The 25,089-nt window shown below is 42.7% G+C and overlaps 1 protein-coding gene across 1 annotated transcript; it reads right to left on the bottom strand.

The window, feature by feature from the left end:
* Positions 1-36: 36 nt before the first annotated feature.
* trip11 (thyroid hormone receptor interactor 11) lies at positions 37-24,340 on the bottom strand. Its single transcript, XM_084045524.1, has 21 exons — positions 23,740-24,340; positions 22,134-22,210; positions 21,899-22,009; positions 21,038-21,340; positions 20,712-20,780; positions 20,112-20,277; positions 19,351-19,677; positions 18,984-19,024; positions 18,768-18,866; positions 18,234-18,437; positions 14,807-17,857; positions 14,188-14,328; positions 13,508-13,701; positions 13,093-13,256; positions 12,698-12,801; positions 12,044-12,143; positions 9,981-10,062; positions 7,994-8,108; positions 4,241-4,363; positions 3,190-3,334; positions 37-2,036 (listed from the first exon to the last, which is right to left on the bottom strand). The coding sequence occupies exons 1-21, from the start codon at positions 23,876-23,878 to the stop codon at positions 1,816-1,818; spliced, it is 5,976 nt and encodes a 1,991-aa protein (XP_083901650.1). The 5' UTR covers positions 23,879-24,340; the 3' UTR covers positions 37-1,815.
* Between the last annotated feature and the right edge of the window lie 749 nt (positions 24,341-25,089).

Here is a 25,089-nt window from a genome sequence, read left to right on the forward strand (position 1 = left end):
AGAGAAAGTGCACAACAAGATACTTAGTAAGGGGGGGCAGTTAGTACCTTTATTCGTTTGAAACAAAATACCCAATTCAGAGACTGGTGGTACTTCAAAGCATCCTCCAAAGTTAACAATCTAAATACACTTTTTAAATTTTCTGATTAAACACCTACAAAACCTTATTTTACAGTTACATTTAGTCAATTCTCCAGGAAAAACCCTTTGCAACATTTTTTCTGCTATGGTTGCTGATTGTGGATGTCCATACAAAAATGCTGAGCAGCTATTATTTATTACATTGTTGGCTTGCTTTCTCATGTAAATCATTTTCAATGTGCAGTTATTACATTTGCAAATATATATTTATATTAACCATTTACAATCCAAATCATACAATTATCTAAATTGCAAAAAATGTATAGGCACTTGGACAGAACCCGAACTTCCTAAGTGCCCCATAAATATGAAAAACGCCACTCAATTTACATATATATATTTATATAACTATATAACAGTACTGTATTTATGCATAAGAGCAGTCTCCTAGTCGGATCCTCTGACCAACCACAGCCCACAATTACTGCTGGAATTACAACACTATATCACAGTCTGGCCATCTAAGGAAATACAACATTTTGCAGAAACGTCTGTATGGTTTTAACAGATGTAGGGAACCGCATAAATCTCTAAGCATCACTACTGGTGCCAAAAGACTATCAAGCGAGCCTTGCATCAGACAGATTATACTTTATGTCTAAAATTTGGAAAAAAAAATAAGAAGAAACTCAAAAGAGAAGGGAAATAAAGCTCTCAAATGCAGGAACTGGGGCAAGCATGTTTTCTCTTGCAAACACAGGCGATGTTTTGTATTGCACACCTGTGTGTATTGCACAGCACACAATTAGTTTACAAGGTCACTTGCGTTCAGAACTTAAAACATATTGGTCTGACCCATAATCAAAAAGCATTTCTTTTTTAAAATGTACATATACATTGCACTCTGAATACAAAACCATTTTAAAAGGAAGTCACCTGCTTACTGAATGCATCATTAATGTTGTACACAGACCAGATGCCTATATAATGTAACATTGATGTGGCTAAAACACATCCATAGATGGTGTAAAGGGCAAAACAAACGTTGCATAGAACAGCAATAGATCAAAATCAAATTCCTCAGAATATTTCAGGTTGATTTTAGTCCCCTCCCAAATAAGAGGGGACCGATGGACCCACAAGGATCCATTGTTACTCTCTCAGAGTTGAATTAACACTGAGGGTTTTGCTGTGTGTTTGCTCAAGTCATCACTTCACAGCCATAAACCGAAGAGCAGCAAGTACTGTAGTAGCAGTGTTGGTTAGTGTTCTCTCAATGCTTGTTTTGTTACACTGAAAATAGTGAGGTGGTGCTATAATGTAGCCGCCTTAACCTGTACTGTCATCCACTTGAACCCTTGTGTCCCACTGTCCCTATTCTGAGACAAACAGTTGTCAAAGATAGCAGATCTACAAGCTCACAACATGTTGCGTTGTGAGCCCCCTGTAGAACGGTTATTGTCGGGGAAGATATGTTGTGTAGAGCAATAACAGGGAGATCCCTAGAATACAGCCCTGGGGGACTCTGGTCAACTACAGTTGACTAAGTGGTTACTTAGTTTGAGAAATAGCCACACCTTCTTCACCAACACTACTTTGGAACAGACCAATAGCAAGAACACTTCAAGTAAGAACAGCACCACCACATCTTTTCCAGTGTAAAGTATGTAGTGTCCAACATCAGTTGACATGAGAGGAGACCTTCAACTGACACACAGAAACACTTGGATCCAATCACTGCTTCAGCAGGTCTTTGAGCACAGCCCCCCCGCTAGCCTCGACAGAGACAGGCACGGGTGTGAAGGAGGGCAGGGCATCTGATATGGGTTTCATCAACAGGTGACCTCCGACGCCTCCGGCCCCAGCACCAGCTGAGCTCAGCAAGGGGACGGCAGCAGAACGGGGGGCTAGGAATGGGTTGGACTCGCCGGCCCGTTTGCTACCTGCTGCAACACCTGATGCAACATTCATTAGATTAGTTTCTATTCTCTGTACGGTGACTTATGCATGTTTGCACATCCTCAACACCAAGTTGGATGGGATGGATGACTTTCTTACTTTCCAATAATAACAGCATATAACTGTGCTATTCTCTAATACTTGTCTTTCCAAAAGTAAGAGAGTACAATACATTACAATATAAAACAAAAATCTACTTATGTTAAAATAGAATAGAATGAGTACCTGTAATCAGTTACCTTCCAGTCCTACTTTTTAGATACAGTACAGTAAATAAATCTAACATTCAATAATAACTTGCAATGAGAAACCAAACATGGCCTCGATCCTTTAGAAAAGTTTAGAAGCTAAATGAAGCTTCATGTGCTTGCTCACAGAACAAAAAGGTAAACATGATGCACATTTTTGCAAGTGATGTTTGGCACATTTGTGGCAACCCCTCAGGGTCTAAGTGAATTTGATTGATTGACTGATTGAATACTTTATTAGTCAGAAATGTAAACAGCACAAGGTACAGTCAGACATTTAGGCTAAAAGGATTACACAAAAAAGTCCAGGGGACTTGTTTGCATTGTGGTCCTATATCACTTTTATCAGGAAATCACTTTTGACTCTGCCTTGTGTAGAGGTCCTTCAATATGCGATTCAAATTTGGTGTTGATGGACGATGTGTCCATGTTTTTTGGCCTTTTGTGTAACATAGACCCCTACCGAAAACTTTGGAAGCCAATTATAGCCTGGATAAAAACTCTATATGATACATGATGTTATACGCTAAAATGTTAAGTGGGCTGGTATAGTGCCACCATGAGGCCAATTAGAACATTTTGGGGTGGAGGTACTTATTCCTTGGTCTACTACCAGCTGTGTGCATAAAAGGTTTAGCACTGATCGGTCCAATGGTTTCCCAGATTAGCCGTGCAAAGACAGACAGACAGGGGCGAAAACAAAATCTCCGGCCCTGGCATACTGCCTGGCGGAGATAAAAACGAGCATGAAAAGCAAAGCAATCGCAATAGAAATAATGGTTAACTGATGTAAATTAAGCCTGACATGTCTGCAGCCTTGTGAGGCAGGCTCCTGCTTGACGTGTCTGACATGAGAGAAGGAAACATGCAGGCTGTGTTTGCTCCCAGAGTGTGGCTGTACCTGTAACAGAGGTGAGAGCAGAGCTGCTGCTGGTCCTCCCAGGAGGCGGAGCGCTCAGGGGTTTGATGTCATGGAGGAGCGTTAGAGGAGGCAGAGAGGGGGAGGACTCCACCTCCAGGAATTTGACAAACATCTCTGAGAAGGACTGCAGTTTACAGGAAAAGGAAACACAGGTCAGAGTACAGCACCGACGTGTGGGATTGAGTGAGTCGAGTGTGTGTTTGTGTGTGTGTAGAGAAGTGTGTGTACTACGCATGTGTAGTTGTGCAACAAAAATAATTATTTGCAACAGGGCGTGTGTGTGTACGCACACACTACATTGAGTATATTCTAGATTCTAGATTCTAGCATGTCTAGATCTTGGAGTGCATTAAATGAGAGCTGCAGGTTCTCAGTTGCAAGCTGGACAGAATCAGCAATACAGTAAATGATGGTGTCGTCTGCATAGAAATGGGCGTGGCAACCATCTAGGGATAAAGCAATGTTATTTATATATAATGAAAATAGAACAGGGCCTAGGATCGATCCTTGAGGGATCTTACCCATTTGTAATGGGTAAGAACCCTGACTGGGTTCTCCCAGCTTTCACACACTGAGATCTCCCAGCCAGGTAGCATGTGTTCTAGACTGTGTATATTCTAGAATGTTTGTGGTCTAGAGTTTCAATGTGTATTCTAGAATGTATTGTGTCCTAGAATGCATGTGTTCTAGTACAGTGAAGAAACAATAAAGATATCAGTGAAACTGAGATAAAATATCAGTTCTTGTATATACATTCAATTATTGTGTCATCATGGTGAACATTAACTATCAGTCATTTATCTGGGGACCCCCTGGAACCCCCTCAAGGACCACAACGTTGAAAACCACAAGCATACACATTCTAGAATCAATAAAGTGTATGTCCTACAGTGTGCTTCTGTTATAGTGTGCTTGAGAATGTTTGTGTTCTAGAATGTCCGTGTTCTAAAATGTGTTCTCTAGAATGTGTGTTCTCGAGTGTGCTTGTTAACTTCATCCTAAAGAAGGTTTCTTGCTCTTGTCTTCTCACCGAGTTAAAGCCTTGGCTCTGGGTGGGCCTCTGGGGGGTGTTAGGGACACTCTGTGCTCCCCTGCCTCCCAGCCAGCTGGATACCCAGCCAGTGACCCCCTGTCTCCCGTCCTCCTCCAACATCTGCAGAGAAGTGAATGACAGGGGTCAAGAAAGAGTGGACGAATGAACATTACACCATCGATTGCAGTAATTAAGCAGCAAGGTCATCGTAACCATGTATTCAAATTTGAGGTGAAACCTTGTTTAACCCAGTGGACCAAAACTAAATTGACTAAGAACAGATTTTCATTTACAACAACAGCCTGGGGAACTAGTTGGACGGGAAGTGAAGCTTATATTGATTCACAAACTCACATCTGGAAGTTGCCTAGTTCTATCACATCTTATGCTGCAGTGAGCAGTGTTGGTGACGCAATAGGCTCTTTTAGTGCCATACTCAAAAGGCACCTCAAGGGCAGGTCTCCGCCAGGCCGGGTTTCCTACCCAGGGCCCGCACACTTTGGTAGGCAGTCATATCCAATTGAAATGGGATCTGAATAGTCACATGACCCTAGTAATAATTTGTGCCGATTTGTGTGAGTTTTGGACTAAATCTGTAGGAGACTAGTAGTCGACTTAGTAAGTAGTAAAAATGATTCATGATTGGTGGCATTTTGTGCAAAACGGGCCAGACAAAATCTGTAGTAGTATAAAAAAATCACACCCTGTGTGAAGGAAGCGGTGCCTTTGGGGCGGGGCTTAACTCATTTCAGTTCGTCCCTATTGGTGGTCTGAGTCCACTTACCAAATTTGTACTTGGTAGCATGCTGCAAACTGGAATAATGGCTGTTTAAAGCCCAGCCAATGGGCAGACAGAGGGTGCGGGGCTTAAGTAATTACAGTTTGTCCCTATTGGTGGTTTTAGTCCATGTCCAAAATTTGTACTCCGTAGCATGCTGCGAACTTGAGTTATGGCTGTTTAAAGGCCAGCCAATGGGACGACAGAGGGGGCGGGGCTTGAGCAATTCATGCTCGGCCCGTATTGGTGGTCTAAGTCCACATACCAAATTTGGACTTGGTGGCATGCTGCAAACTGGAGTTATAGCTGTTTAAAATCCCGTGCTCATCCCGTGCTCATACGGGCGGACGTCCCTGGGGGTCCCTGGACCCCTCTTTGATAACCGGTGGCACGTGTGGCAAATGAGAGGAGAGATGGCATAGGCAATCTCCAAGTCCGTGTGTGTGTGTGTGTGTTTGTATGTGTTGCTTCTTTGCCGTGCTCATCCCGGGCTCATACACACAGACACACAGACACACAGACAGACACACAGACACACACACAGACACCGAGTCAAAGCCACGTATAGAGCGGTTGGCACCGCTAAAAAATGTTTTGAAACCGTCTCCCTCCTGGTGGCACCGATGTGAAGAATTTGGGGCAGAGGTTCTGCTCTGGCCTTAAGGGAGTGTGCGTGCACAGTTTCACGCCAATCTGTCCAACAGTGCTGGAGATTAGCTGATCAAAGACACACACACGTACAGCCTTTGACTTTCCGGCCTGGCGGAGACGATAAATTAAAAGAATCACAAATTCAGTATTAGACATTTGCTATTGATCATTTAAGGGGCCATAAATGGCACAAACGTTATGGTAAGCTCTTGTCAGCTCTGTGATCTCATGGGACATACTATGCATGGGGTCTTTCCAGGAGGTTGGCTGAATCCTGCCAAAGTCGATGATGTCAGCGATCAGGGTTCCAAATAACTTTTAAGGGCTAAGCCAAATATCCTCAAGGAGTGTTAAGTCGTCAATAATCAGATACACCGTATGAACAATACGAGGAGTGAGTCCAAAACAACTGTTCCAGAAAACTTTATTTAGTTGGCAGAAAAAGTGTTTTGGAATTGGGCTTCCCTCAGCCATTTCAAAAGTAAAATTGGATCTCTGAAAAGAGTACCTAAATAAATATTGTTTTAATTACTTTTCAGAATACTACGAATTACATTTTAAAGAATTTAAAACAAATCTGATCTGAACAAAGTGTGATCTTTTAAAAAGAAGAACAGGATAGTGTTTCTCCACCAAGGGTTTTTCTGAAAAAGTCAGCTTGGTTTTCTGGGACACTTGGCTGCCTGTTAACATGAGTTGAGTGGAACATTTCAATAGCATTAACAGGATGAGGGAGAAGTAAAAAAAAACAAAAAAACAACAACAACAAAAGAGCGGAACAACCTCAAGCGCAATAAAACTGGGTCTTCTGAGGAGTTGTAATCACATTTGCCCCTTACTCTCAAGCTGTTTTCCTTTAAGGCAGTTGGGTAATATGCTGGGAATAGTTGGATGTGGTCCCATGCAGCTCCTGCCAGCAAACTCTGGATGAGGAAATGCCGAGCTTAGCGCGCTAAGCTACGACTGGATTCTCAGTGGCTGCTGGAGTTAAAAAAGGAATTGGGAATATAGTATTTGGCTGATATTTGACTTTGGGCCACCGCATGTTCATATTCAGGAGAAGATCCCAACTGGGCTACTGATAGAGCTGATCAAACGCTTATAAAAAAACAGTGACAACAAGGAGAGATTGCATGCGGTCAGAGTGACCTGATATAAATGAACACGGTACTGTACAATGTAACTGACCAGGCACTGGGACAATTGGTGGAGTCTCAATTTGTATATATTTGAAAAAGTTTCAAGTGCATGTGATGAATGAGAAATCAAAGGTGGTGTAAGTAATTTTGCTTGCTATAGTGTGATCAGTGTTAACAGGGGTCTCACTGTCTCTTCAGCTCTTTAGTAAAAAGAAAATACATTTACAGGTCAGGATAACAACTTGATCTAATCAGGTGAGAGAACTCATAGAGGATACAGAATAAACATGCACGCTGGGCAAGACCTAGCCGGTTGAGTGTCTAACCGGAAGTACCGGGATTTGGCGGAAGTACCGCCCAAGGAAATGATGTTGGCGCTTTACACATCTGTTTACATTCTGAGAATGAAACGAGTGGTCGAAAAAGACAGCTTCCGGGGAACTACGTACAACGGCAGTTCCACCCCTATAGACACTCTGCTTTAGGTCGTGACCAGGCTTTTCTCTTCGCAGATGAGTAAACGCTGGGAACGAAGCTAATAAACATGTGGTAAATTTGCTGAACATGTTGAATTGGAAAAATATATAAAACTGAAGCTGATAAATGGGTGTTCTTTCCTGATTGGATGAAATTGGTGACCCACCACAAAAGGAAATTTCTGTTTATTAAACTACTAGAGATTGGGAGACCCTGGTTTCTGAACAAGTACAAGTAAGTATAGCCATGATTACTATCAGAATATAGAGCTTTAACTTTTTAAGATATTTTTGTTTTAACCAAGACACTTACAGAACCTTTAAAGGACGACTTCACCCATTTCCAACATGTCTTCATATAATTGGTCCTCCCTAATGCTCATGATAATATGGCACCATTTATGTCTACTCAGTCCGTGTCCAGTGACATCATTGATGGGAAATGCAAGATAATAGAAACTACACGCTTTCTATTCCTGGAAAGTTAGCATGCTAATGGAAGCCATTGTTCTCGCGTTAATAAAAAATAAGACAGGTTTCTGTGTCCACAGCTCTCCTATGAGACACATATCTGTGTTTGCCATTCATTTGTTTGCATATTACAGAAATAGGCTTTATAGAAAAACATTTTATTCTTATTTTTATGTTCCAATATTCATTGCCAAAAACAGCCCTAAAGGTAATGGGTGTGAAATTGAATAGTCACCTGGTCAACATCTTCTCTTGTCAAGCCCAGCACACTTCCCATGAGCCTCAGCACCTCGGCACGCCTGGTTTTGGGCGTGTGAAAGTAGCCCATGAACAGGTTGCGCATAAGAACTCTGTTGAAAGGAACCAACAAGAGAGTTGTTGTGATGAAATTCTACATTGACAACATGATGGTCTCTCTCCATTTCTTTATATAGCTGTGAGGAATACACTTATCCATCACTTCTACTGGAAGCATGGGTGTAAAGTAGATTTAGGTATGGATGGTAGAGACCTGTCCTGATGCACTTTGGGGTAATCTGAAATATCCTAAGCAACATTAAGGCCTATTATTTTATTCTACGTTAAAACACAGATGATTTGTTTGGTTTAGTCCCTTGGGCACTGTTGTGCGCTCTGTATTGCATGTGAACACCCCCTCAGCCCTTGGTGACAGAATAATAAGTAACAGACGACTTTGACAGTTGCTTACTTCTGCCAATCGACTGTCGTAACTGAGTTTGCTTCAGTTTATTCTGAAATGATCATCCCCTCTTCAGTGCTACTACAACTCACAAGCTTGCTCTAGTCATTTTGACATCACTTAAAATGTGTATGTGATGACAAGATCATTACAGAATAGATCTGATTGTTGGTCTGCTAAGTTCAAACCAGCATGAAATCACGCTTATAAATCTCAGCAAAATGAGTTCATTCAGACAACAAGAAAATCGTCTTTCTCACTTGAAATCTATACAGGGAAAACCATGACAGTGATTGGACATGTACTCGTGCAAACATTCTGAAAGACTCCATTATCCAACACTCTGCATGCTGTGTGTTTACGTTGGGGAAGGTAGTAGCACTATGACGTCATATTGATAACATCAAGGATCTCCATATAGTATTAGTAATCATTTAGAAGGGGCAGCATTGTTTAACCGTTTAGTCGACTAGCGGCACACATCCATAGAAGTGATACATTATATTGAAATATGAGATTATTATATAGAGCAGAAAGCAAGAATAGGGTAGGCCAACATATATGGTAAATGGTAGTATTGTATGTGTTATGTGTGATGTCTGCATTGCTTATATTGTTGGTGCTTGTCAGATCTTACTGTAGTTAGGCTAAGTTACTATATACTGTACTGATCCCTGTGTGTAAATTCATCCTTTATTTGCTCTTTTTTTTACATTATTTTTTAGGCTGTTTTGCTTTATTTAGACGAGGCGGTGTAGAGAGAAATTGAAGGCAGAGAGGACAAAGGACATGCAACAGTGGTCTCAATCTGGACTCCAACTGGGGACGTTGCAAGGAAGTAGTCTACTGATTAATAATTCCAGTCATCATTTGACCTACAGTAATACTGTAGGTGACATTAAAAGGAGTAGTTCACCCAAAAAATTACTTATTTTGTATCAATTATCTACCCCATGAAGCCTTGAAATCATGGAGATTGTTTTGTTTTTGTAACATTCCTTAGCCAATAATTTGATGACTGGGTCATCAGTCAGTAGGAGACTCTTGGGTCATCAAATTATTGAATTAGGAATGCGACAAAAACAAATAAAATCTCCATGAACTCAATGCTTCATGGGGTGTGTAATTGATAGAAAATAAGTTTGGGTGAACTACTCTTTTAAGGGTTCAAATCTTTTCTGGGCTTTGTTGTATGCCACTCCCTTGCCCCACCTGTATCTCTCTTCTGCACAGTAAAGTCCTCAGTACTAATTTAACTCTTAAGATTTGACTGGGCACTACGCCCAGTAATGTATATAACCATAACTTACTTAAGAGTCCAATAACAATCAGTATGTGGTGAGTAGTTATAATCTCAGTTCAGCTGATATAAGCCTGATTTATACTTGGTTGCACTCCAGTGTTTTGCGCACTGAAAATAACTTATAACACTTCGCCGTGCAATGCAGCACGCAACCAAGTATATAAAACAAGCCTGAGGGAATGTGGGTTTTATTCCAGTTAGGATTGCTGCTGCACTTACTTGTCTACTTTGCCCTCTGTGCTGTTTAGCAGGTTCACCAACTTCTTTTGAGCCTCTTCCAACATCTCTTGTCTCACATCCACTGCAAGAAATACACACACACACACACACACACACACACACACACACACTTATATTATAGTTATAGGTCATATAAAAAACTACTTACAACTTGCAACATGTGCAACCATAGAATACGATTTACAGATCACTAAAGTATGATTCATGTATACTTGCGCACAGAAAATAGCCGATCTACAGCTCAAAGCGTGTCGCAGTGCGCTGCATTGTGAGTTTGCATATCAGCCATTTTTCATGTGCGACAAGATGTACGTTTAATAAAGCATAAATACGGCATAAGAATTTCAAGCAAACATTATCAAGCAATACAAAGGTCAACCTTAGTGGCCAGAAAATATTATATAGATACACACAAAAAAAACACATTCAGTACAAACAAACAAAATAAATCATCACATTTGCACGTCACGCATACATGTGTGTACATAGATGTGTCCACGTGTCCATACAAGCACACTCTCAGATGTGCGTATGATTTAGGACTAATTTCTAGACGGTAACGTTGACATATTTGCTGAGCAGACATTCCAAAGTTAGACTTTGTCATCAGTGAGACTGCAGATCAGAACATGTTGACAGTTGGCACATTACCACTAGACACCTGTGTTACAGACATAAACGTGTTAAACGAAGAGACTCTCCCCCCTTGCTTTCTGCACTTTACATTGCCAATCCATGATGTGTGTCAAGGTGTTTGTTCAGTCTGGTAAGAGTCCAAAACCAATGCCAGATTTGGAGAGCCCTAGCCCACCAATGTTTTGACTGATATTTTGTCAAAAGGTTTTTTACATTTTATAATACATTTGAATTATACAATGAACAAGCAAACAAATAAATATAAAATACACTCAAACTGAACTTTGAAAGACTTAAGCCCCATTTAAGACAATTTCTGTAAACGTTTTCGTATATCAAATCATGTTTCATGTTGTTATACATTACTGCAAACCATGCTTTTCATTTAGGAAAAAAAACAAAACAAGTATGTCTGAGAATTTCTTGTGATGTCATGGCCATGTCTAAAGCTGATAGTGGGAAATCAGTAGACTGACAGAACCACAAAAAAAAAATGTGGGAAAATCTACCCCATAAGAATTCAACAGTTGATGTAATTTGATTGATTCTATTTTTGTTATTTTAGCCTTTGATAAGAACCCAGAATAACAAATGTCCCTGCTAACAAAACTGAACCCAATGCGTTCTAAAGGCTGGGCATAGTATGGCTCTCTGAGTATAGTATAAGGATCCCTCCCATTATTCAATGTTGAAAGACTATTTGGCAATCAGAACAAGGTATAAAATGTACATGCCATTAGAGAATGCCAGCGAGGCAGGGATTTAAAAAAACGCATATCATCCATGACATCTTAAACAAAAGCAGAACATGGGGGTGCCGTGGTCTTTGAACTGAGGCATAAATCAGTCGTCAACATTATTTATTTCATTACAGCTTAGTGAAACCACCTTCCATTTGCTGTAAAGACTTTGAGCTCAGTTTTAGTCGCCACAATTGTGTGCAATCCCATATTGTGATTTTAGCTTCCACAACTAATAATTATAGAATTTGGCATGACAGCAATACCGAACTCTCACTCAGAGCACTAGAGCAGATGTAGTTGAAATATAGTCAATATGCTAATATGAGATTAATATTCAGGCTCCAAACTAACTTTTTAGTTTCACATGCAACAGCGTATAATTTAGGTGCATTAACACATATGTACACACACATATACAGACATGCTAAATTTAAGGTGCACTGGAGCTACCACTGAACATTTTTATTTCTGGATAGGTGTGATGTGAAAATGGGTGCATTCTGAAGCCCTGATATTATTAATCATTAAAATACTAATAATCATGATTAAGAATCCTGATTACAGAAGTCTATTCAAAGATAATCTTTTAACATCCCAATCATTCACTTGCACTTCAGAAGTCACTTGCAGGGTTTGGCTCTTGAAAACAGCTTCAAGTCTGACCTTGGTTTTTCAGTTCTTCAAGCTGCTCCTCTTTGAAATCCAGCTGGTCTGTGAGGCGAGAGGCTGAATCCAGGGCAGCATTGGCCTCATCCAAGTTCACCTGACAAAAATACAGGATAGCACCAGTAAGGAACACCCTCTTAATTTTTCAAAATAGCAAAAAAAAAGACAATCTACAAGAGATCTGTCAGAACTTTCCTTCTACAGCTTGTAGATTGGGCATTTTTGCTATTTTTGAAAAAGTTTGAAAATCTTTGAAAGTATTTGCCTAAAATATGGACACCTGGTTAACGATTTTCCCCAAAAAGAAAAAAGAGATTTAAAGTGTACAATAAACACGCTTGCATAGAAAACTTTAGTTACTCATTGTACACTGTTATTACCCGTTATTGCCAGGGTTATTACATTGATGCAAATGTCCAGTCCATTATGGGCATATTTGCCCGCCCATCACTTTATATAGCAGGTAGACTATTATACTTAAATAAAGTATGGCTTGGGGCTTATTTTATGAAGTCCTACAGTATACATTAGTGTTCAACAGTTCTTCAATGAGATTGCATTGCCACAACAGGCTTTGGTCTGTTGTGGTAATGACAATGACACGCGGTAAAAATAGTGTGTGGTGTTTGGTTTCTCTGATTGGTCTTGTACCTGAAGCGCAGCAGCTTTGTCCTCCAGTGTCAAAGCTTTCCTTCTCCACTCGTCCTTCTCCTTCCTGTGCTTGTCCAGCTCTGATGAATACATGGCTTTCTCTTCTACAGGAACAAACTTAAGTTAATTATTCCATGTTTACAGAAGTTAACATGGACTAATTAACTATCACGCATATTTTAAGCATTCGGGAAAAAAAAATATTGGAAATTTGGAACACATTAGTGAAGTCAGGTTTATGATGTGTGAAACGGTACATAATTGCACTCTTACAGTATATCCACTTTAACTATTAACAGCATTTACACTTTAGTGTCACAAGACTAATACACTCCATAGGTACTGTAAATAACTGCTTAAAGTATGAGATTTGCTAGTTCAGGGAACCAACTTGCCTTGCTGGAATTGCTCTAGCACCATCTGCAGGTTGGAGAGTGACACTGCATACTGGTTGACCTGCTCCTGGGAGATGCGGAGCTGGAGCCGTGCTTCGTCCCTCTGCTTCACCACTCCACTCAGCTGGTCCTGTAGAGACTCCACCTGCATGCTAGCCTGTTGGCTGGAGCAGGACAGTGTGAGAAATGAACACCGGCCACCAGGCAAATGGGCCAATAGTGACACAACCTGCAACCTTCTGTTTCCCAGGTGGCCTCTCTACCCATTCAGCTGTGGCCGCCCAAACAAATCTGTATCCGTCTTTTTTTGCACTCTCACATGTATGGGGGTCTGTGGCCTAATAATGCATAACAAAGTGGGGGTCCTTGAAATTAAAAAGTTGAGAACCACTGAAATAATTTGTCTTCCACTAACCTGGCATTCTCCACTGCACTGGAGGAAGTGGCCAGTCTGTCATCCAGAAGGGCTACTCTCTTGCGTAGCTCTGCCTCCCTTTCCTCTGCAGATAAAGCCTCCCGGGTGTACGAGTCCTCGATCTCCAGCAAGTGGTTGCGCAACCTTTCCAGTTCCAGGTTCAGACGCTGTTCTTTGTCCTTCACATGCTGCAGCTGAGAGGAGGACAAAGAACACTGATGTGAAAGGTAGCAGTAACGCAAAGTGTATACCAAAGGTTCTGCATTGTAAACTCCTAAAAGTCTTAACTCAAATGGAACCAAATTTTTTACACTGTAGGTTAAACATTATTAAATTAACATTGAAAACTTGACTGTGTATTTTAGAGTGAATACTTCTCAAGAGCCAAATAGTGCCCTCAAAATATTTAATTTTAACTTAGTATCTTATTTACAATTACACACCTGAACATACAATCACACATGCATGCACATCAGTCCAAGGAGCCGCCCAGGGCAACCACAGCCTTCAACTGTCACAAGTAGCTTAGTGAAAGCATTTGGGTGATGAAGTGCCTTGCTACAAGAGCACTTTGTTGAAAGAAGGATGTATTTGACTCAATACTCATCCAACCCCCACCCACGTAGGAGCTGTGACAATAGGTATAAGCAAAGACCTGTTGATCCTAGCTACCAACCTACCTCATTGTTTACGGCTGTCGTCTCCATTTGCTTCTGTTTGAGAGCCAGCATCACCTGGTCTCTCTCCTGCTGGAACATCACAGCTTTCTCCTGCATCGACCTCATCTCATTGAGCAGCTGGTTGAGCTCCCCAGACTTACCCTGTGTGAGATATTCATATAGGAGATCACAACCACCTGTATTTCACATTTGTCATTCAGAGAGGAAATATTAGACAAGAAATTAACCAATTAAAGACTGTGTTAATCTGATGATTAGTACAAAATTATGCTTATTACTAAGAATAAGGTCTTGAGATGGTCTCAAGAAAAGGGGTCAGCGGACTGCACATGCTTGGTTGGTTGGGGCGAGTGTTGAAAGTCTTTAAACATCACGTGAGCAGAAATTACATCCTTGATGCATTTTCTCCCCAAACAATCAATCAAGAATTTCACATTTTGCAAATATCAACTGGAATATGTAGGCGCTTGTGTTGGATTATGTATTTATTCTACATAGCATTTATTCTAACTTTTTATTTTGCCCTAATGAAGGCATGGGCTCATTTTCACATGTGAACACAAAATGTTCTATTCTGTATAAATATGAATAACAATTAATTTCGTGTTAATTAACTGACCTGCTCTTTGTCCTTTAGCATCTTCTCCATGGTGCTGGCCTTCTCGCTCACGGCACTCAGCTCAAACTCTTTCTCCCTCAGCAGGAGAGATACCTGCATGTTGGTTTCTTGCAGCGCCCGGAACTCTGACTCCTTTTCCCGGGAGCGTGCAATCACCATCTCATTCTCTTCCTTCATCTTCTTGACATCCATCTCCAAGATCAGGGCGCGTTCCTTCAGGTTGGTCACTGCCTGCTTCAGCACGTCGTTGTCGTTTTCGCGGTTGCGCAGCGCCTCGCTGACCTGGTTCAACTGGTCTCCTTTGGTTTTGATCAGGAGGTCCTTCTCTCTGACAGCCGTCTGCAGTGCCTCCAGCCTCTCTCTGACCCGCCGAGCCTCCTCCGCCTGGCCTCTTTGCTCGCTCTCCGAGGCTAACGCAGAGTTGGACAGGCGGTGGTTGTTCTCTTGTAGAGTCCTGATCATGGCCTCCCTCTCGGCCAGCAGAGCTTGCAGCAACTTAATCTGTTTGTGCAGGCCCTCGTTGTTTGATGACGCTGACCCCTGGTGGCTTAGAGGGGCCTCCGTTGCAAGGAAAGTCCCGGCAGTCTGGGGAGACAATGAAACATCTGGATACTGTGCGACACTGTCCAGTTTACCCAGCAGAGCGTCTTTGGTGGTACTGAGCTGACTGATGGTGTGCTGAACGTGGGCAAGCTCCTGGCTCAATGCGCCAAGCTTCCTCTCCTTCTGCTCGTAGCTCTGGATGAGCCGGGTGTAGTCTACTGACAGCTTGGAGCTGCAGTCACTGTCGGCAGAGACCTGACCTTGCAGTTTGATCAGTTCCTCCTGCAGCTGGGCTGACTCGTGCTGCATGTTCTTCACTGTGGTGATCACTTGCTGCTTCCACTCATCCATTTTCTTTACCTGCTGCTTTAGTGTGTCTCTCTCGTGGAGGAGCTCCTCAAACTGGTTGCTGCTCACACCTCCACCCCCGGAGGCGGAGCCAGGTTCCCCTCCTGACAACTGCAGGACAGCCACCAGTGTCTGGCACTTTTGGGTCAGGGCGTCAATCTCGATGTCCTTCTCCCTGATGATGCGCGACAGGTTCTGGATGGTCTCCCGGAACATCTCCTGGCTTCCTGATGGGTCACTCATGGAGGAGAGGCGCTGGTTCTCTTGCTGGAGCTTCAGCAAGGCCGCCTCCTTCCCTGCCATGATGTCCATCATGCGATGGTAATCAGAGCGAAGCTGGCTGTTCTCCCTGGTCTTCTCGTTCAGCACGGCCAGCACCTGCTCCCTCTCCACGGCATAGGCGTGCATCTGCTGTTGGAGTAACAAGAAATCTTGACTAAGTCCTCCACCCATGGAGACTCTGGCGTGCAGTGCCTGGATCTCCAGGTCTTTCTGGAGGACCATCTGAGAGAGCTTGCCCATCTCGTCGCGAGACCCTGACAGCTGGTCAAGCTGCTTGGCCAGGGAGAGATTTTTCTCACTGAGTTGGTTGATTTCATTCTCCTTCTCCTTAATGCCCCTAACCAGACGTTCTATCTCCACCTTGGACAAGTCATGCTTCTCGTTGCCATTCTCACCATTTAGAGACTGGGTCTTGTCCTCCTGGAGGATGACTACCCCCTGTACGGGGGGGTCGTTAGGGTGTCCCCGGTGCTCGGTGATGCTGTCCACTGCCTGCTGGAGCCGGGCGATCTCTTCTTCCTTGGCGTGGATAAGCCTGTTGTAGTTGAGCGCTGTCTGCTCCTGGCGAGAGTGGGCCTGCTCCAGCTCACTCTGCTGTGCTTGGAGAGACTGTTGGGAGTGGAGGAGAGAAGCCTGCAGCTCCTCCATGGTTCTCCTCAGGGTTTGGACCTCCTCGTCCAGGGCGTCCCTGGAAGACTTAAGCTGGGTGATCTCAGTCTCCAGTTCAGTAATAATATCCAGGGTCCTGGGCTCAGCCAGGGGCTGAGGCCTGCTTTGCTGGTCTCTGAGGCGATCGATCTCCTCCTTCAGGTGACTGTTTTCCTCCTTCATGCCGCCCAGCTGTTTGTCTTTGTCATCTAGCGCCTGTCTAAGGGCTAAAACGTCCCTGTTTGCAACGAAAATGCGGTCCTCCATTTCCCCCTGCAGCTCTGCAGCATTCTCCTTAAGCGTGTCCATAAAAGTGTCCTTCTCCTGTAGCAGGTCCGTCAGCTGCTTTTGTCCGGCGACTGTGATGGAGAGCATTTCATTTGTGTCTCTGTGGTCAGATGCCATCTGCTCTATGTCCCTCTTCAGGTGGGCTATCTCAAGGTCCTTCTCCTGGTTGATCTTGATGGCACGCTCATGCTCCGTCTGCAAGGCAGAGGCATCCATGGAGCGGGCCCGTGTGAGCTCCTCGATGGTCTGCTGGTACTGTTTAGTCAGCTCTGTTAGTGCCTTCTCAGCCTGACCCAACTCTCCCTCCAGCTGGCCCTTCTCTAGCTTCAAGGCTTCAATACGAGTGTCCTTCTCCCGTACCGTCCTGTTCAGAGCCATCTGGCCTTCCCTCAACTGCTTGCCGAGCTCTTCAATTTGAACCTCAGTCAGCTCGTCCTCCGCCTTCAACCTCTGGTTTTCCATCTTCATTTCAAAGTCCTCTGACATCACCTTCTCATGGGTGCTCCTCATCTCGGCCAGCTCTCTCCTCAGCTCTGACAGCTCCCCCTCCTTCTCTGCCAACACCTCTCTCCCCCCGTCCATCTCACCTCCTCTCTCTCCAACCTGACTCAGCTCTGCCCTGGTGGCAGACAGATGTTCCTCTCTCTCCTGTAGGGTTTTCCTCAACTCAGAGGCTTCTCTGCGGGCCTCCTTGCTCTGTTCTTGCCCACGCCCCAGTTTGTCTTTAAGCTCCTTCACTGTGCTCTCCAGTTGCTGCTTGCTCATGTGCAGGTCATTGAGGGTGAAAGCACTCTGGCTCAGTTTCTCCTTCTGGGTCTCCAGCTCTTGCTCCAAGGCACCTGCCTGGTTTTTGGCCACGTTGAGCTCCGTGGACAGTCTGGTCACCTCAACCTCAGCGTCCTTCAGCTGCCCGGAAAGCTGATCCTTCACTGAGATCATATGCTAAACACAAGGAAAACAAAGCATAGAAGGACATGCCAATCAGTTTCTCTCTGTACTTTACATGGTTGCGATCACAAAAGTTTTGTTCAAGTACAAATATTAAAAGGAGAAAATTGGTCTGCAGTCAAATGGAGTAAATACAGGCTTATTTCAGTTTCAAATTCTTCTGTGTCAATTATGATTTTTTGTTTGTTTAGATCATTTAATACATTTCTGAGACGGACAGAGATGAGGTTGGAATTATGATTGAATGGTTTAGGCACAAAGGCGCCATTTTTATATATTTGTTTAATCAATGCAGTATATTAAAAAAACATGCATATGTTTTTGAGTACACACAATTTCTCATGGTCCAAATTATTTTAGTCAGTCAAACCTGTGTGGCTTCCTGGTTTTGCCCATCCAGTTCCTCCAGTTCGGCCATCAAAGTGTCTCGTTCATCTTGTGTGTCCTTCAGGGCTCTCTCTCTCTTCTCCAGCTCCACCTTCAGGTCCTCCAGCTCCTCCAGGTCACTCCTTCCCACACCTCCCCCACTAGATACATTCTCCTCAGCCGCTCTGAGTCTCTCTTGCAGATTTAGCTGGCAAAGAAAAAAAACAATGACAACCAAAAGATATATGATATATCTTAAAAAGGAGAGTGGGCTGTCAAACGATTTTATGGAGCAATTTGTTTTGACAACATATAAATTATTTGAACACTCCGTAGGGGGGGGACCATGAACAGGGCCATTCATAGACTAACTAAAGGATTAGTTCCATCTAACACAGATCACACAAATCAACTCAAGTGGCCATAGGACTTTGGTAGAACGTTGACTTTTTTTTTTACATGCTTACTTACTTGCATGGTGAGAAGTGTATTATATCATTTAAGGTTGTGTAGGTTCCAATACAGAAAAAACACTGACCTTTTCCTGTTCCAGAAAATCCTTTTCCTGTTTCATTGTTCCAATGATGGTGTTCAGCTCCAATATATCTGCATGCTCTACTTCTTCCTTTGGTTCAGTCTTAGAAAAAAAAGAATATTACTTAGGAAGTTAGGAAAAGAAAGATTTAGGAAGATTTAGCACCATGAATATGACATTGCATTAGTTTTGTTTGTTTGTGATCTTATCAACACTTGCCTCAGCAAGACTCTTTAGCCGCAATACTTCCTGCTCTGCACCTGGAAAGATGTAAGTTGAAGAAATATTTTATTAAAAGTTTGAACCCAAGATGAATATGTATATGATATGTATACAGTATATGTATAACAACCTTCAAAGGTATAGTATATAAGAAAGACATTTTCATGGCCCTAATTGCAGATTCAGATAAACTATATTTGTATTCTTCATAAAAAAATGACAAGTGCAGTAAAATCATCAGATATAATAATGGTAAGACACACAATTACATATTATTCACCTATCCTGAACCAGCTTACCTGTACCAGATTTGCTAAACCTACAATATAACATTCGGCAGAATCACAAAGATAATAAAATATACCTGCGAGAGCTTTCCTCAGGCCCTGGATCTCGCTGTCCAGCTGGGCTTTGTGCAAAGCTTTGCCCTCTTGCTCTTGTACCCTTGTCTGGAGCTCTGAGACAGAGGCTTGCAGCCGTGTGTAGTTCTGCAGCAGCTCACTGTTCTCACCCTGGGTCTCATCTTTCTCCAGCTGCAGACAGGCCTGCTTTCTCCTGGCCTCCTCCAGGCTGGTGGTGAGCTCCTGCAAATGTTTCTCTTGCACCTGTGCCTCCTCCTGTAGACACTGGATGGTGCTCTGGAGCTCCAGCAGTTTGGAGGAATCTGGTGATCCTGTGACCTGACCACCACCTGGGCAGAAAATAATTCAGAATTGGAAAATAGATCCTTTCATGTTGACATGTTGCATTGGCATTTGTCAGACAAGTGGAAAGAAGCCGAATAAACCTAATTAGAAATTCACATCCACTATAGTTAGCGCTGGTTGTTTTTATTATTTATTTATCTTTCTGTTTATTTCGTGGTGTTGATACTTTGCTTCGCTTGTGATAAAATCCAAAAGCAAAGCAATGAGCCTTAACTACAATGCGGTTGTTCCACGGATTCCACTGGGCCAGTAAGATACCCAGAATCATAATGTCTCTACTTCGCCAATTATAACGTCTAACCCTTCTATAGCTGCTCCTCTGGTACATATTTAGCATTTAGCTGTTTTAATGCCTTGTTCAGTTGGGCTGAAAAACACACAGAATCTACCCCAATGTGTCCACTTCCAACGTTCTCACCATCCTGATGCTGTTCCTCCAACTCTTCTATCCTCTCCTCGTACTCAGCCAGCTCCTCTCTGTGTCTCCGGGAGATGTCAGCCATCTTCTGCCGCTGGGCATCTTGCAAAGCCGTCAGCTCATGCTGGTGCTCGTCCACCTCGCGGCTCATCTCCTCTCGCAGCTCCTGTTCCAAAGCAGCAGTGAGAGAAAAGTCATAATTATTAAGTCCCCGTCTCAATAGTTATGTCATCTACGTGTGGTGTCTTTAAAATTAATTCCATGGGTTGAAATAAAGCAATAAACCACGAGAGGCTGTGGTTTGCCATGGAAAATCATAGAGATTTCTCAATTGAAACTGTTTTTAATTTTGTCTCATTACAAGAATACTTTCTACAAGAAAGTATTCCCCGTGACTGCCCACACAAACAAGAAAGTTGCTATGCAAAAGCATGGAAGGTACCAAACGGTACGCATCATAGTATCTGCCTTGTTTTAAACATGCAGTCCAGCTGTGTGTTTTACAACAACATCAGGCGATCAGAATCAAGGACTGGAACTATCCGCTTTAGAACTTGCGATTTGGGTGGCAGTGGAAAACTGAAATGCAGTCACACTCACCTTGATAATCCTTTGAAGTTTTATAATCTCACCCTGGTCGCCATTTCCAGTTCCTGATGAATTTGATGCCTGCAATTTAAAAAAGGAGACCTGAGCCAAATAATAGCTGACAAAATCCACTAATCAAATCCACTTTCAACACGTTCCTATAACTGCCTGAACTTCCTGGTTCATATCGACTAATCGATTTATGTATCAAATCCCACTAAGCTGACATCTAATGTCCAATATATGCTCTGTCGTACGACCGATAATAGCTGATCTAATAAGCTAACAACCGAGTATAAATTGGGCTTAAGCTGTGCACTAACAGACCACCAGCTGACCTGAGACACACGCCTCCAGTGTGCCACCTCAGCCTCCAGTCGCATGACCTCTGTCGACAGCCGGTTGATCTCCTGCTGAGACCAGAGGACATCGCTGAAGTCCATTTCGTCCCCATGGAAGCCATGATGGGACCCCGGGGGTCTTGGAAGGAAGGAGGAGGCTGAGGATGAGGTAGAGGTTGTGGAGGAAGTGGAGACAGGAAGAACGGCGGCGCCGATGGAAGCCGTTTGTGCCGACTGCTGCATCTTCTGCACTTCTTCTTGTAGGCCACTCTGACGGGCTTTGAGGTGACTGATCTCCACCTGGGGAGACAATGATGAACCTTAGACCAGGAGGAGATAATACATTTTTGTGTGGAACATTGATTGACGCGTGCATGTCATGCTTTTTATTATATAAATAAATACATATTTATATAAGTTGCACATGTTAAACAGGTGCCCATCATAAGAGAGTGTGTGCTCTAAAAGGGTTAAAAAGACATTTTTCATTTCAGCTTGACTTGAATGTCATCTTGACATACAGTATACACTATACAGTATAGTTGAGTTGTGATTTAGGTTGCAGTGCTGTATAGTAACAAACGTTTTTGTGATTTTGTTTTAATGTTCTGTTCGGTGCATTTTCTTTTGTGTTCGTCATAACAGATTATATGCATCACAACCTGTCGAACAACATATCACATCACACCCTTGCATTCTTCTATGGCGTGTAATGTTGCCTATCCAAAGAATCAAAACCTTTTCCATTGTTGCGTTAAATTTAGGAATGAGAGCATGTTACGACCCCTATATGGCCACTTCTTGGAATGTAAACAAACATTAGCATAATGCCTGAAATGTAAATGTAAAATCCCGTACATCTTTCTGCTGCAATAGGGTTCTGTACTCCATAGACTGCTGTTTGATCTGGATCTCTGAGGCCTCCAACTTCTCTTCCAGTTCTGCATGCAGCTTCTTAAATCTCTCATGCTGGAGCAGATAGAGCAAAGGTGAGTCATTAACATTCAGACACAGAAAATTATAGATTTATCATATTAAAAAATGTAGGGTAGAGACTACATTTCAAATACAAATATAGACTTAAGAATCTGACCTCCAACTTTTGAGCAGTGAAAGCAGACTCCACTTCTACCAGTTTGGAATTGGACACCTGCAGCTCGGTGGTAGCATCTGTGGTTTGATTTTAAAACAGCATGCGTTATAAAGTCAGTATTACTAACAACCAGAAAGTAGCTCTGAACACATTTTAATATGCCCATTGTGAATCCTCTAGAAATTATAGGAACTTAAAGGGCAAGACCACTTTGGTTGGTAGAGGTTTGGGCTGTGTAGTTACCTTGACGTGATGTAACTCCAAAGGTGGAAAATAAATCTAAAATGTATGCTCCACTGATTAGACATTGATCAATCAAAATATGCCCCTCATTGACTTGAAACAGCACTCAAAGTCACTCTTTTAGCCTGTAAACAATCACAAACAAAGCTGATTCAGACAACATAGAACATCACAAAACCCAGTACGGTTTGTTTTTTTAAATAAAAATGTCAACTTCCTGTTGATTTTACTATTTTAAGATCCGGATAAGTCGATGTCTGGGTTTTCTTCCTAATAGAAATAGGTTTTAAAAAAAACAGTACTGGGTTTGGTGATGTTTTAGATTGTCTGAATCAGCTTTGTTTGTGTTCGTTTATGTGCTAAAAGAGTGACTTTGAGAGCTGTTTCACCGTACATCAATGTAAATCAATGAGAAGCATAATTTGAATTATCATTTTCTAATCAATGGAGCAATTACATTTTTTATTTCTTGTCCACCTTTGGAGGTACATCATGGCAAGGTAACTACAGTACACAACACTTTCAACATTTTCAATTGGGCCCTGATGCAGAAAAGGTTGAGATTCACTGTTCTAATGGACAGGACAGAACGTCCTCCTCCTCACAAATACATTCTCGCTCAAACACTCAGTTCTGTTCTGAACCAGGTTCACATGACAGAAATCTTGCTTGGCTGAGGACACAAACATTCTGGAGTTGTCCGATACAAATTGTTGTATTATCTGCACGCAAAGGCACTTTTCGATGAAATGTACAGATAATTTATCTGTGGACATGATTGACCCTATGAACTTTTTTTGTGTCATGCCTGTGAGGTGGAGATCTGTGATCAAAGTTCTTTTTGTGACATTCCTTTGGGCTATCTCGCACAAGTTGTTTGCTTTAAACAGCTGAACAGCTTTTTGGATGAATGAATGCTTTTTACTGGAGAAAGTGGTATTTTTCTACAGAACAACATACAGTGAATATTTCTTGGTGCCATCACAAATTAGAGCCTCATCATGTTCCTGGTTTCCAATTCAAACCATTATCTCTGGCTAGTATTAGTTATTGAATTGAATTGATACACAGATGTTTCCACTGCAGTCACACACAGTGACTCCAGTGGAAACATCTGTGTATCAATTCAATCCCCAGTGGTTGTATTGCATGTTTTTCCACATGGAAAACAATATACAATATGGGACATGAAAGCACAAATGTACAAAATCAGGACTGCAGCATGTTGTTGGCTCTTGATTAGCCTTGGCTCAAGAAGACTATTATATATGTATTGTATCAAGTCTGACAAAGTCAGACTCGATGAAATACATACAGTATGATAGTCTTGATCCCAGGCTAGCTCTTGATGTGAGTGTCTTACCTCCTACTTCTTCAACCCCTTCCAGCAACATATCTTTGGTAAACGTAGAGATCTGTCCCGTGAAGGATGACAGGCTTCCCCCCACCTGGCCAAGGGACTGGCCGAGGCCAGAGCCAAGCCCACCAAGCCACGATGACATCTCGGTGAAAGTCAAAAACAAAACAAAAACAAAGAAAGGCAAAAAAAAACTAAGCTAGCTAGCCTAACCGTGGCTGGCGAGTTTACAACGTTAGCTATAGGTCATACAGATCGATTCTCGACCACAGAAACACCTCTAGGTTCAACGATACACACTTTGTTTTGTTGGGTCGACCAACTCGCCTTTAGAGCTGACATACGCTGTCATTCGGGGTCTATAAGGCTAAACTCGTACGCCGTGTACGGTAATGTCAAGACAGGCAAGCAAAACTCCATTCTAGCTCGACCAAACGGCAGAAACCTTGGGTGGCGAGGTTATGTTGCTATTCGCATCATCGGTAATGTTTATCCGCATTATTTGACGATGGTTTTGAAGCCGGCTCGAAACTAAACAGCGCCTGTGGAGACTGGAATGCCACCTCAACTGCAGCCATTATCGGCTTCTAGGGTGCGATGGTTGACAACTTTGACGTGGACACAGGCAGAAAGCACAGGGCAGCGATGCATTGTGGGATCGTGGAGGACCAACAACCAGCAATCGAGGCAACGTTCAAGAGTTCAGTTAGCCTGTGCCATGTTTTCCCAATGCAATCCTACGGGAGCAGTACTGCGCATGCGGACGGGGGGGTTGACTGGCCACAGGCTGACTGAAAAAGCGATTTAAACGCTTGTTTCAACCCGTCAGGTAGATTTTCTTGCCCGCTGAAAATGTTAACATGTGAGAGCAAGGGGGACGACCTTTACTTTTTGGATACGGTTTGCGGAAAAGCGTAAGAATCAACATTAGAGGCCAATTGTCGGTCGTCATCTGCCGACACCCGACGCTGTGGGACCTAATCTCGGACAGGTTCCAAATGGGGCTACGTTCAAGAGCAGCAATATTGTTTACTATTAGCGATTCCCCATCACTTAAAACTTTAGTGATGCACACAATATAAATTAAATACATTTAAAATTGTATTAGTTAAAGCTGGAATCGGGAGCTTATTTAAATGAATACATTGTTATTTTATCCCATCAGAGTATGTATGAGTATTAGTTACAATATAACTAGCACATTTGGTTGAGGTGGTCTCCCTACTCTTCCATTGATAAATTTAGACCCTGTTGTTGGGTAGGACACATACTGGTTCACAACCACAAACAAGTAATGTCCGAAGTATCCCTGGCCTGGGCCCTGGCCAAGCAAGGATTTTGTCTTGGAAGACTAAA

This window comes from Gymnoscopelus microlampas, assembly GCF_963454915.1.
Source record: "Gymnoscopelus microlampas genome assembly, chromosome: 20".
Taxonomy (NCBI): Eukaryota; Metazoa; Chordata; class Actinopteri; order Myctophiformes; family Myctophidae; genus Gymnoscopelus; species Gymnoscopelus microlampas.

Bases quoted from the DNA above. Each gene is read 5' to 3' on its own strand.
- trip11 (XM_084045524.1), bottom strand. From the start codon at position 23,878: ATGTCATCGTGGCTTGGTGGGCTTGGCTCTGGCCTCGGCCAGTCCCTT. The intron at 18,867-18,983 runs GCAAGTGTTGAT...TTTTTTTCTAAG, and splicing joins GGCTAAAGAGTCTTGCTGAG to ACTGAACCAAAGGAAGAAGT. The intron at 2,037-3,189 runs GTACAGCCACAC...ATGTTGCATCAG, and splicing joins TGCTCTCACCTCTGTTACAG to GTGTTGCAGCAGGTAGCAAA.